Here is a 14,459-nt window from a genome sequence, read left to right on the forward strand (position 1 = left end):
TTAAAAAGTAGCATTTTAAAGAAGGGTCATGCATAAAGGTAAAAGTGGAAGAAAGTGGCCCAGGGAACAGCTGAACAATTGCCTAACCCTTCATATTTACTGGAAAAATAAGAAAATCCAAATTACTTAGTCAAACTACTCGAGAATAATTGTTTTCTTCAACTTGGTAACTTTACGGTATTTGATCAACAGTGACCTTACAGTTATGCAATATGTGTAGGTAAATAATAAAAACAAATAAGAATGGCAGGAAATTCAAGATATAGCAGTAGTTTAAAGGGGTGGCATTCTATCTGTTCTAGATAGAATGCCACCCCTTTAAACTATCGCTATATCCTGAATGTTCTGCCATTTTTTATGTCCCCATGGTATCTTCAGAGTATATCTGGTGTTTCTCTGTGTAATGGTGAGCCTGGCTGGCGCGGATGTGGTCATGGAAAGAGAGTGGATGGCTGGTGTTCCTGTTACAATCCAGTTTCTGATTAAAAGTGGTGTTGAAACATTGAGGAACGCGACCTTATTACGTCATTTATTCATGCGTCTGATCTGAAAGCTGGTGCAAACATTGCCACAGCCTTATTAGTGGACACTGCAAGTTGTGTATGTAGCAGGAACATATAAACAATAAAAACAACTACAGTCATTGCCACAATGGTAGGGCAAATAGCTTCAGGAAATATTCCTCTGGTCTTGCAGCAAAGATTACATTTAACTAACAAATGTTCTTACTATAAACTAGAAGTACAAAGAAAGTTTGCATCAAAGTGTCATCATTCTGACAATTCTCAAATACAGAATGACCACTTTATCATTGAAAAACAGGTGAAATAAAATCAAAAGGATTCAGCTGGGATGTATTGACTACAAAACTAGACGAGAAAGCATGTAAAAACATACATGGGTGCTAAAATGAAACCGAACAAACAGACTGAGGGGAAGACGGCCAGTAGACCAGGGATATCTTCTAAAGCTATGTATTTCATAATCTGTACCAACATATGGAAAGAATGAAAACACATCCTGTTCAGTGTGTTCAAGCTAAAAACAATCAAAGGTAATCCTTGGAAATTAGGCTTCAGATTAGAGTGCCTAAAAGATGGCTTCCAATTGAAACATCTGGCCGCGTAATGTCAGGAGATGGACCTTTTTTAACTTTTAGAAATGAGATTACACGATTCGTAATATGGAAGTGTTCAAGTAATTTCTAATTATTTTAACTGGGTCAAGGATAATCCTCTTATACCGGCCTGCGCCCAAGGGCAGCAATCAGGGGATCACTACTCTGGAGATTATCCTGTTACCTTCTACTCTGAGAAGCCTGGATTTCCTTTTTGCAGAGGAAGAGGTTACTTGTGCATTGTGGAGTGCAATGTCCCCCTGCCGCTGTAACCATTCGTTGGACTTCATCCGTGCAGGACGGTGTTTGAGAGAAGGAAGGTGAAGGCTATATGAAAGGGCTAGCTTGTGTTTGCATTGAAAGCTAGCATTAAATTGGAAAAATAATATAATTTAAAAAATATATATTTTGAAAATTCATAGAAAACCATTATTTGAGCCAGCGTTTGCTGCTGCATAATAAAAACAGTTTGTGACATCTTCAAGTGTACATTACTTATGGTCGATGAAACCACAAAAGGCAGGATAGGAAAGATCTGCTCTAGTGATATGGAGTGTATTCATTTGGAGGCTTAATTCCTTTGACAACTTTCAGAAAAAAATGAGTTAGTAATTTGTTAGGTGCCCAAAAAATATGGGGCTTCAAGAAAATAAGGTACTAGCAACTTGTTTGTCGAGAAAACAGAAAAACAAATACATTGTTTGTGGATGCGTGGGGGGCGTTTTTTCTGGTTTAACAAAAAGGTTGGACTAACGTTAAATTAACATGCACTTAAAAATGTGTGTGCTTGCTATGACTTGTGTGTTTCCCAATCCAATCACATCCAGTTAACCCCTGGTGCTTCACTGAGATTCACAAGGACGTAAAGAACTGGCGACTGCCCTACTGCACGCCAGCAACACACAAGCCTTGTATAATTATACCAAACAGAGACCATGACAGAAAGCAGGGACACTCTACTGGTGATCTGAATTGGAGCAATGCACTTAAAACAGGTTCTCCAGTATAGATGCGTGAAGCATCTCTGGTCAATAGCTACTCCTAGATCTCCTCACTCGTTTGGGCATTTGGCAATATTTTCTTTTACATAAAATTGATTAGCTCTAGAGTTCTACTTGTTTATAAATACTTGTATTCCCAAGTCCCGTCTTTAACTATTTTTTTTCCTGCTCTGTAAGAATTCACTTTATACCTTAATGGTAAGAGGCTAGCAAGATTTAGTTTTTACTCTACTGTGTTCAACATGGACTTCTTAATCAAACCTCAAATGCAAACCAGGCATAGATTGGCGTCACACCAGTATAACAATCACTTCTTCGAAGTTACCAAGCTGTTCAGATCAAAGTAGCCAGGCCAAGCAAAAAGGGATATTTTCTAAATTGAGAAACTAAATGCAGTACAAAAACAAAATAATGCTATATATGAAAAAGAAAATAAGTTATGGTCTGTTGTGTGTATAAGAACAAAAGGGACAACTAGACTTTATTAAGGAGAGGTGAGTTTTTAAGACATTATGGATAAGATGAAAGAAAATAGCGAAAATAAATTTGACGTTTTACGTGTCAGTTTTAGGCTACAAAATATATATATTCAGCAAATAATGGTTGCTATGCAGAACGAAATACAGTGGAAGTCACACTCAAAAAAACTATTTTTATCAGGCTGTGTGGCAAGACCTCACTTTCATAAACCCAGCAAATAAACAGTAACTTGGTTGAAGAACACCGAGGCTTTTCTCACAAATGTGATTTGGAGAGCTTGTGCCACCGATGCCCCTTTTATCTGGCTTGGAAGGCCGAGAGGCATTGTGTCTAACTGCAGCTCGAAGACTCCTTAAGATGCTCTAGATAAGAGGTCTGTTAATACCCCTGGAGGAAAAGCTAAAGGCCATTACCAAGGCACAACATTTCTTTACACTAGAGATTGTCTGAAAGATGCTGACCTTCTTGGGAAATATTCTGATGCAAGGAAGTGAACAGGCCGTGGAGGGCCTGACAGACACTTCTGGATTAGGCAGGATACTGGTGATGGCACAGTCTGTAAGAAGAGATGGAACTCACGTGTACCTCAAGATCTTCATAATAGGTACACAGAACAGCCTGCATTTTGGAGACTGGAACTGTAGAAGTTCCATGAGAAGACGCAGATACATTCTCATTATGGCGGACGCTAATTTGAAGAGTTTTGCCACTTAAGGAGCAAGGATAATACCTCAAGATCGTATATTCAGGAACCTATTTGTTATGGAGAAGGCACACATTTTACATGTATAGTATTGGTCAAACTACATAAGTCAGTGAGAAAATTATTTCCCAGAAAGGTTTTTAATGGAACAGGGCACTGTAGAACATGTACAACCAGCAGTACCTTTTTGCCGGGAAGGTTCCAGATGAGGCTTCTGCTACAATAAAGAGGAGTCAGACTTTACAAATGTGCCAGTGGTGAGATATGCAAACCACTTGGGGAGACGAGATCCACAAATGTGGCGGACCCAACACTTCTGTCTGAGTTGGAAAACCAAGCTTAAGGAGAAATACTTTACTTGACTCATAAACGTAGATTGGAACTCTTACTATCTGTGATGTCTAAAGTAATCCTGGACAGGCGAGTCTATTGTGATTGGACTTATTTGCATTGAGACACAATACACAGCTTCTGATATTCTTCTGCTGGACGTTGAACCCTGAGGACCGGGAGGCGTTTTTGCAAGAGAGACAATACATTTAGTCCGGGGTATTCTTAACAGTGTGGTAAACATTGCTCCTAAAAACAGAGGAGGATATCATGTTGGCTTAGCAGATCTTATTCTAGTGTATTTAAGCATATCTTTCATCTTCCTAATTCTTTAAGCCAATCTCACAGTATACTGGAAATCAACGTACAGCAGCCATCGCTAAAGTTGATGCGTCTGTGTTTAGTCAATTGCCACAGGCTAAGGAACACCAGAGACGCGTCCCTTAAGAAAGTGATCTGGGCTGCCGTATCATCAGACTCAGCCAGCTTTGATCCCTGGAGAGACTATTTTACCACTGCAAAAAACATTCTGCAACTGCCGTTCTTTGGGTTCCACCACGGTCAGCTGATCAGTTTAAGAAGGCACTAAAAGCAACTCAAAATATTATCCTACACAATGGATTTGGAACTCCCAACAATATTCAGCCTATAGGGCTGCTACATTTTCAGAAAATGTGATACCAAGCTACTTCCTCACCCCAATGGCTAAGACAGCTAGACATTTTTTTATTCGTTCGCGCTTCTTATTAATTCTTGTTCTGGAATTCTGTTATGCTTGGCAAGAGCATACGCATTCTACAATAAGCTGCTGTTTATGTGGTTATAAGTTTGAATCCTTAATCCGCATTATTTGCGTATGCCCCAACTTCATAAGGTAAATAAGTAAATGATTAAGGACGCCTATTCTGATTTGGAGCTGCCGTCACATGAAAGAGGCTGTGAGTTACACTTTGAGAGGTAAAAACGTACAAATGTCATACTGCTTGGTAAAGTACATGAATGTGGTCATTAATGTGTTGGGTACTAAGGGGGAAGGGAGGGTCACAAAGATGGTGCCTCATTGATGAACTGCTGTTTTATAGGCTGAGAGAGTATTTTAATTATATAGATTGTTATCTCGGTATTGACTTTTCAGGATATTTTATTTCATGGATATGTACTTCGGAGGTTTTTAACCTCTGTAACGTCCATGGATTTTTATTTCATGGGTATGTACTAATTGAAGTTTTTAGGTTTTTAAAATGTATAACTTTATGGGATCTTTTCTTATAAAACACCTTATTGGCACATCTGCACTTTATTCTGCTCAATTTAGTGCTGTCCTTTATATATTTTAATTGCATTTACTATTGTATTGTCGAATCCTTTTATGGTTTTAACTAACTAAAATAACACAGGTTTGTCACGGACATGACTTGAGGCACAACAGAAGGCTGATGTCTGTCACTAGTGGCTGTGAAGAGAGCCAGGAGAACACATTCAACAAAGCTGATGAAACAGTGCCGAGATCATTTGAATTTATCAACTCATATTTTACTTGAGATGGATCCCATCTCGCAGGGATTATGCCCAGGATCACACTGGCTTTCGTCTCCATGGAACACAAACTGACAACTTTAAATGATTGCAAACTTGATCTGCCAAATATTCAAACAATCATCAAATATTGACTGCTCTGCTTGCACTGGGATGGAAACGCCACTAACTAATGGTCTTTGCTTGTAAATACAAAAATCAGAAGGTAACAGAATCTTAAATCCAAGCATTTCACCACTCTGAAAGTACACACCATCAGTAAAATCCAGCGCTCCATAACATTACACACTAGACTTTGAATTAATCTCAGCCCATCCAATCCCATTTTTTCTATTACAAATCTGAGCACTATAAGAATACCTTAAAACTAAATTATCCCTGACTTTTGCACATCTCATTACATTCATAACACATCACATCCCAAAGCCCTCAATCACAATTGAACTACCCTAGTCCATAATACAGGCTCCGAGCCAATGCTATTCATTGTCTAACAGTTTGAAATCAAGGAATGGTGGCTGCCTCCTAGTGCCCTCTTTGTATAAAAGTGCTCTCACGATCAGTCATAACAAATACTCCATACTACTCGCACTTTAGACGCTGAACTATATCTGCTCACATCCATCCTTATTTTGCTTTCCAATTTGTAGAGTAGAAATGTATTTTAAGCTTTCGGAGCCCTGCCTCCTATACATTTAAATGCATTTAATAGCACATCAAATTCAATTTTTTCAACTCTCTACTGAGCTGTCCAATTCCTGACATCAAGAACAATCACCACTAAAGGATATCCCGGACTTTCTCGCCCCACAATTTTACTGGCTGAGTTTCACCTCCTGTACCAAAATGCTTATGAAATCTCAAAATGTCTCCACTCCTACCTTCAAATCTAACAGATCGAAACATAAAAGTACTATATGTCCAGAAGTAATACAGCTAACCTCATTCATATCAAAATAGTGCAATTGGAGAATACTACCCTATGCACGCCAAGCACGCATGTTTCATGGGTACTTCTAAAAGCATGATCAGATTATACCCTTCGCAAGTGAAATCAACAGTACCTCTGACCACAATCTTCATCACTGAATCATGGATAAAGGTTTTTTCCACCTCAATACTTGAATTCCTATTCCACAAAATCTTCAACCCAAGTGAGAAGCACACTTTGCAAAACGGATAGTGAATGGAGAAAATTAAAGACATCTACCCGCTTCTTTTTACATTTAGAAAACTACAGAAAGAACATAAACACATCACATTGACAGCAAAAACCCACCATTCAAGAGCAAGTGATGTCCTCTCCAAATGCCATTAAATCGCTGTTCTGTCATCGGAACTCAAACACTTGAAGGTGCATCTTCATCCACATATGGAAAAAAATTGAAGAATTCCTAGGTCAATGCCCGGAGAAAATACAACTAAGAAGAGATAACTTTGACAGAACCACTCCTCCTGCTGTTCCTCTCCCAACATTCACTTACACATGAAGTTCGCCTGCCCCACTCAACAACCTAAAACCCACAAAATACTTCCAGGTCCACATACCTTCCAAGTTTATGAAGGCTAACTTTCACATTTCCCAAGACACCTTGTATGACATGACCAATGCCGCACTGGAGCATGGCATATTCCCATGTACGCCAAAACAAGGTCAAAAAACCAGCCTAATCATCCGTTATTAAAAGGCCCAATCATGCTCCCACCCGAACTGCTACATACTGAGCAGTAATAAACCTCCCTTGGCTTGCTGCAGAGATGGAGAGCCTATGAACATCATGTCTCACAGGAGCAACCACTGGCAAACTACTAATTAGGTTTTGAGACAACTTCAGTGTTGAAACAGCATCTCTGTAAATCCTGGATGATGTACATCACATTCTAGATACAGGAAACTCATCCTATTTTTCTGCTCGACTTATCTGCAGCCTTTGATGCAAACACTCAAGAAAGGCTGCAGCAGATACTGGCGCATGACATGGTTTTCAGAGAGATGGCTGCAAGCTGGCTTTAATCTTCCGACAAACAGATCTCAATTGGTCAAGATTGGGTATCACTCTTCTACCAAAGCCAAAAATGTGTTGTCCCCATAAACCGTATCCTGGAACAAATTAATGCTTTTCAGTCTTTACGTGGAGCTATTAAGCTTGTGTCCCAAAAAAACAAACAAAAAACAGATGTAACCTCTAGAAGACCAAATTGTATTTAAAATAACCTGAACAATCAAGAATGCTGCCTATCCTCGCTAAACTCTTTACTTCTAAACCCAAGGAAATCCGAATTTCTTCTCCTATGTACAATGACTACAAGTGTGAATGAATTAAATTGTTAGTTCGGCTTAAACATGCCATAACAGATTCACGTAATTCACAACCTCATAAATATACAAACATTTGGTAAAAACATTGTTAATTGTAGGCAGATATAAAATAAAGACCATAATTAACTGGATACAATATTTACACACACAGCTCACTAAACATGAGACAACTATACATATTTCCTTATTCTAAGGTCGGCCTAAACAACATTGATTACATCCAAACAAGCTAGATGAGCTAAGTGTTGTTGGATAAAAACAGACCTACATTGACTCATGTTTTAAGCATACAATATTGGTAGTAAAGTACAATGTTCTCTGAGAGGACTGATAGTTGTATGGAATCACAGGAGTTCCTGAATCCAGGAACCACACTTTAGAAAAGCCCCTAAAAATATTTGATGTTCAATCTGAGACCTGAAAGATTAATCAATGCTGGGAGAGGATTACAAAGGAAAGATAGGGCTCCATCGTCCCAAGGGTCGAAACAATAGCATATAATCTCACTGAAGATTTGTTACATTCCCTTGTCACCCTCATGTTTTCACAGAATGTAAAAAATAAATCTGATCAACGCTACAGTCAAGGTATGTACCGAATCGGGATTACTAAATAATTTTGAAATGCCCAACTGAGAGCCGACCCTTTGGATATGAGAAAATCTTGGGATATTTAATGCATTGTCCAGAATTGAGCAATGCTGAATTATTGACCATGTGAAACTGGCCTCAGGCTTCCTCCAAATTGATACCCATAAAATGATTGGGTGTAAGTTAATCAGATCCTTTACATGAGCGATCTCAATTCAGTGTAACACATTTTTGTGGGGCAGAATGTTTAACAACAACCTTCGTAACAAAATAATCTCAACCTTTCGTAAACTAGTTATATCTGTTTACCCCCCCTCCCCCGAGATCAGCACCATAACTTTCCACAGATATACATTTACTCTTATATACTGAGAGCATTTCCCTAACGGGCTTGATGCTGAGTTTGACTGCAAACAGAATAAAGGCTTACATTGCCCCATTAAATTGTTGCCATCTAACAGTACATAAACATCTCCACTTTAACAATGAATCCAAAGGTATCCCTAAATATTTAAAGGTTCGTACATTCCCCACCGCTTGCCACCGTATTATGTACACTGCTTTTTGCAATATTGGGTCCACATTCAAAATTGTAAAGGAAGGAATTGTTAAGATTGTTTTTTGAGTCAGCCTGAAGGAGTCTAATAATTTCTGCAACCCATTAGCTGTCCTAGCAGTAAGCAATGCATCATCTGCATACAAAAGAACTGGTTTATGGCATGATCCCAGCTGCGGCATATCCTATCCCCTCTTTATCAAAAAGCTCTCCAGCTCATTGACATAAAGAGTAAATAAAACAGTGCCAAGACACATCCTTGGCGGACTCCCCTAATAATCTTAAATGATGTGGTGCCCTCTCTAATGGGTCCATAACGCACCTAGACTGTTACTTCCAAGTACATCTCTAGCAGTAAACAGACCAAGAGTTCCTCCACCCCCACTGAAGACACAATGGACTAGTATTTATTGCCAATATTGTGAACTTAAAGCAAGAGACTATGTAGACTTGCCCTTGTTTTTATCTAAGGGCCATCATCTCATAACTTGTTTGACTGTAATCAAATTTGTTCCATCCATTCTTAGAATGAGGATTTCTTTTATAGCTGTCTGATGTTTAGTGCCTTGAGATGCATGCAGATATTTTCTTGGGGTTTTATTATGAATGTATTATATGTTTTTCGATTTATGAGATTGTGAATTATGTGAATTTTGCATGGCTTATTTAATGTGGATAAAGAACTTAGTTGATTGAGTGACTAAGAGTAAATTAACCCCAAATTGTTAGACTTGTTACTCATGTTCCAACCTCATCATCCAGATCCCTGGTATCTACTTTGGATACAGCACTAACACACTTTATAAACAAGGAATCCGGGACACATTGTTTGGGGTCAAGGGCATCAAGTTTTCATGTGCATGTTGTCCTTGGGACAAGTAGGCCCAACTCCCTACAGTACAAACCCTTTGGCTGCCAGTTTATAGTACTACATTAAGGATCAGGGAAAGGCAGTGCCTGCAGTTCAGGTAATATTTGTGCTCATGTGTAATGCTGTTCAAACTTGTATTTATGTTTCATAAATGCAAAGTCTTTATTATTAGGGTGAGCTCTTTAAGTAAATGTTGGAAGCTCAGACTGCACTGCTGACAGTGGTTAGTGTAAAGAAAAATGTGTATACACGTTTTCAATGTTTAGCAATATGAGGCTATGTATAATGCTCCCAGAATGCTCTCTGATTAGATGCAAATATGTGCAGAAGCTTGAAAGCAAGATTGAAGATTCTTTGCTTTCAAAATAAAAAGTTCACAAAAAAAATGCAAAATAAATTTTGCTAAACTACTGAATTTAGGTACCAATTCCTTGCAACATCATTTAGTAAAATGTGTTGATGTGCGCTAGTATTTCTCGATATTCATAATGGAAAATCAGTGTAACCAGTTTAAATAAGATTATGGGAAACAAAAATAAACAAGCATTGGTAAAGCCAGTAGGTCAGAAACGGTTGGTCAGTCTTTTGGTTTTGTCAGTGCGTGACTTGTTTTGGCATTATTTTTGAAAAACCTTATTGGTGTGGGAGCTGCCAGGCCCTCACCATTATAACAAAAATTGGCAAAAGCTAAAATAGCTTTGGTCTCAAAAAGCACACATTGCCCATAGACAGAGAGAGAAAACATTTTAATAAACACAAAAGGTCATGGTTAACGCCAGACCTAATTAGGGTCCCAATTATTAAATAAAGTGCACCCATGTCCTTTGGATTAAGTGCAGAGATACGACTTTCGTGAATTCACAAGACTTTACAATAGTAGGCCAAGAAATAGTACTCAGAGAAAATATTTGTGAACTTAATTTTGAGTAAATATACAGGTGTAGATTTGCTCATGCGAAAATCTGAGTGTTTGCAAGTTTACGTGCCCTCGAACCACTTTTCTTCCCAACTCTGGAAGAAGTTTTATGTCTGCCATTGTCAGGAGTAAATATTTATCCTTTCTGAAGTACGGGAAAAGATTAGAGAAGAGTTGATGAAAACCATTAAAACATGCAAGTTAGTAGGTTTGCACAGACTCAAATGGGCATTCCAACCCTGGAACTCTTGCTTGCCATTACCTTCAGCCCCAGTATGTAGATCTGTGGTAACAAAAGGGAATTGCTAGTATTGAAACCCTACTATGGAAGCAGCCCTGTCCTAATCAGAGAGGCCATTTCAGAGCTCTTATATAATGAGATTGCTGTCATAACTTGTCGCCCCATTACATGGCACAAAAGGGACACATGGATTTTGGCACAGGACAAGTAGATTTATCAAGCAACCTGCCCCATGGACAAGTAGATATTTTATTAAATTCCACACCCCTGAGCTCAGAGGATTGATTATTGCAATGTGATTGAACAGCAGTGATCATGGCAGGTTACTTTCTCTAGTTGCTTGGAATGTAGTTATTTTAAGTTTAATTACACTACTGTTATGTCCAGTAGTAAAGAAGACGACGCATATCTTACATCTCAATGTCTTCAATAGGACTGAAATTTCCTTTCACTTTAGGATAACGAATATTCTTTATCTTAAGGAACCACTACATTGGTTTTAAGAAAAAAAAGTGAATTTACTATTTTTTTTTAAAATAAATACAATAAAAAAAAATTCGGATTACTTATTGCACATATGAATTCTCCATGCAAAAATAAACTAGCTTACATTTTTTTTAAACTACATTGAGGGGCAGATGCACACACAGTAAATCCTGGGATTCCACTAGGACCATAGAACATTAGGAATTGAAGTTACGGTATATAGAGAGACTAATTTAAGCTCTCAATGAACGAAAAGGCGGCCGCTCAATGGAGTAAAGGTTGAGGAGGGACGGCCTAATTAAGAAAATGAATGCCAGACAAAAAATACCATGGCCATTTTGCTCTTGACAACAAATGCCAGGATAATTTGATACAAACGGGAATGGTTTTTAGTTCTTTTGACTTTAGAGACCATGACACCAGTGGCTACAAATGATGGATAGTTTGAAACATATTTACCTATGAAAAAATGCCACGCTTTTCTGGCTCATTGTATTCACAGATTACTTTAGGCATGTTCATTAAGAACAAAACAACTTGGATTGAAGTAAATAGTTACTAATATCACACAGAGGAGAAGGTTTCAGAAGGTAACATTACTCTTGAACATTCTTGGGAAGAGCCAGGGTACCTAACTTCACATCAGTTGTCTGAATGGGTTCAAAGCAGGGTTTTTATATCATGGCTTATATTTTGGGATGTCAAGGGTATTCCATGCCCATATGCAAAAAATATTAATTAGCCATCCATAATTAATTTCAAATGCAAAGGAGCACTAGCCTGCATTCAATTTCTCTCTTCAAAGAAGTTGTAGCAGCAAACATTTACCATTTGTAATTCGACATAAATGGAATTCTCCAAAATCCAGTCATTTAAATCATTCTTGAAGGGTCAGCAAGTCAAGAGTGTAATCCTCTTCATATACCGGGGCACATATAACAAAAGGACCTGCTTAACTGTCAAACAATCGAGGAATAAATAAACCCTCAGGCAGTGCTTAATCTGAGTTGGTGGTTTCCGGGAGGAGGAAAGTGGTACTCATTTTTGGGGACCAGCACTTATTTTTCTGGCTCAGACTTTTACTGTGAGGAGAGAGGGAAATCACTAAACAACGGAAAGATGGAAGAAGAGAAAGATGGAAAAAAGTCAGAAAGGGAGAATGAAGGAACCTGCAATAGTGAGATAAAGGGGTGTCTGGCAGTGGATGAAAGAGGCATGGAGTGGATTCAAGACCACACAGCCTTGGTATTTGGTGCATAGACAAATCATTTCACCAGCCATGGGCATCTCAGCAGAACTTTGGACACCAGCACTAATTTTTTCCCAAATTAAGCTCCGCCCTTAGGGGCTTGTACATTCCGCTTCTTTAAAGTATTACAGACCATAACTGGCTGATAGAAAGAAAGATTAGACATTTGCTTTCATTACAAAAAAAAGACAAAGCTCAACAATTGCAAAAACCGAGACTCTCAACTGATGGTTTCTGGTGGTTCTAAACCCCAGGGCTTCATCCATACCATTTCACAAATCTAATGACTTTTCTGAAAAACAATGGTCAAGTGTAACAACTGAATAACCAGTTGCCTAATCTTATCATCAGTGCTCAATACAGTTGCAATACCACCTAACCAAAAGATAATAGCTAAATGAGCAATTAAGGCATACTTAATATGGCCAAAAAGTGGGCATCTATATAATTGGAGATACCTGTGATGGAGAGAAATTCCCCATCTTAGTGACGTTGGAAAATCGAAGGATGGAGCGCAGTAAGAGAGTAGCTACTACAGGCTCAACGTTCACTTTAACGAATGAAAATTAATTGCAGGGTGCCTGGTTGAAACCAGAATCAATGCTGAATCTCCAAAATACCACATTAAAATAATTACAATTTGCACGTTCATTTACCACATCTGAAAACTCTCGATTAGACTGTTCAGTTAAAAGAAATCTCAAAATATAAACTAGAATATTGAATGAAAAATAATCTGCACCACAGTTTCAACTCCTTTCCCAGGAGGTGGTGAAAAGAAGAAAATGTGTCACTGTTTATGTTCAGTCCTTTGAAATGTGGGCTTATTGGGACCTACAACTTGAAAATAGAGCAGAGGCTGCAGTAGAAGTACATTTGTAAATGTAAGTCAAACCATGCAGTGTAGTGCTGCAGAAGTATGTCCCAAGTAAAAAGGAAAAGACAAAATATTATTTTGCACGTTTGTACAAAAAAAACTAGGGAAATAAACATATATGTACTTACTGTAATTATGCCCACGAGCTGAGAGTAAAAGAGTCCACACATTCCAAAAAACAGAAGAAGACCCATGAAAGTAGACATCCTCAGGAGAGCCAGTTCATGTTTAAACACAAAAAGATCCTAAGAGATGAAGGGAAGAAAACTCAATACAACGTACAATGGAGATTTTGAAGTTATTTAATATAAATTACCAAAAATACCACAAGCCAAGCATTGCATTGCTTTGCTTTGCCAATGCATTGGTAGGACGCAATAATACTGTTGACTTGTAGATAAAGAATAAAAAAACACATTAAAATGTCTCACATGCATCTTAAGCCGATAGCTCATTTTCAGTATCTTTAACAGCTAATATAGCACTCGACGACAAGCCATAATACTATTTTAGAACATAAGAATGTTGAGTGCTCCTCTGAAGACAATGGAGTGGCTCAGGGTAAATTATGGCTAGTACAGACCTTCTGCTCCAACATGCCAATATTTGTTTCTTTAGCCTTTTGTTATGTAGAACATTCTACCCTTATAAGGTGGATTGTTCTAAAAGCATTACAGCCCATCTGCCAAGGGTTATCCTGGTTGTTAAAGTTCATCTCTACCTCTTCCTATGGCTCAGGCCTATAACGTGGGTTCAGGCCCTTTTTCAACAGGTATAGCCACCGGCAGTATGCCATAATGCCATGTTAGAATGTTTTCTACCACTAAATTGTGCTGGAAAACTTAAATCAGTTATTTTTGCTGAGATCGAGGTATGATCCTCTATCTATATATCCAGGTAAGCATGTATGAACAAAAATACTTACCTGTAACTGTAGTTCTCCAGAACTGGCATCTTTCATAGATTCACATGCTTGAATCATTCCCTGTCGTCAAAGTGGGAGTCCCATGATACCTAAGTAAAGCAGTATTAGCAGAATCTCTTCCATTTCAACTTGTACATCTTGTTTGCTAATTCAGCTTTTGCTTTAGCAAAAGTTCTCTACAGTCTTGAGAGAGATATCCGTCTCAGAACTCGTTGAATTTAGGAGCCATGTTTGTAATTGAAGAGAGGCTGGTGACGGGTG

At 38.3% G+C, this 14,459-nt stretch overlaps 1 protein-coding gene across 4 annotated transcripts in view; it reads right to left on the minus strand.

Annotated features, from left to right (window-relative positions):
• Positions 1–14,459, minus strand: part of ZDHHC21 (zDHHC palmitoyltransferase 21) — a 274,098-nt gene that overhangs the window by 37,719 nt on the left and 221,920 nt on the right. For all 4 annotated transcript variants that reach the window (XM_086961399.1, XM_086961400.1, XM_086961402.1 and 1 more), the window contains exon 6: positions 13,402–13,518. In XM_086961399.1, the coding sequence (XP_086817525.1) occupies positions 13,402–13,518 (117 nt within the window). The remainder of the gene's footprint in view (positions 1–13,401; positions 13,519–14,459) is intronic.

The sequence above is a fragment of the Lissotriton vulgaris genome, chromosome 3_1 (genome assembly GCF_964263255.1).
Source record: "Lissotriton vulgaris chromosome 3_1, aLisVul1.2, whole genome shotgun sequence".
NCBI classification, from domain to species: domain Eukaryota; kingdom Metazoa; phylum Chordata; class Amphibia; order Caudata; family Salamandridae; genus Lissotriton; species Lissotriton vulgaris.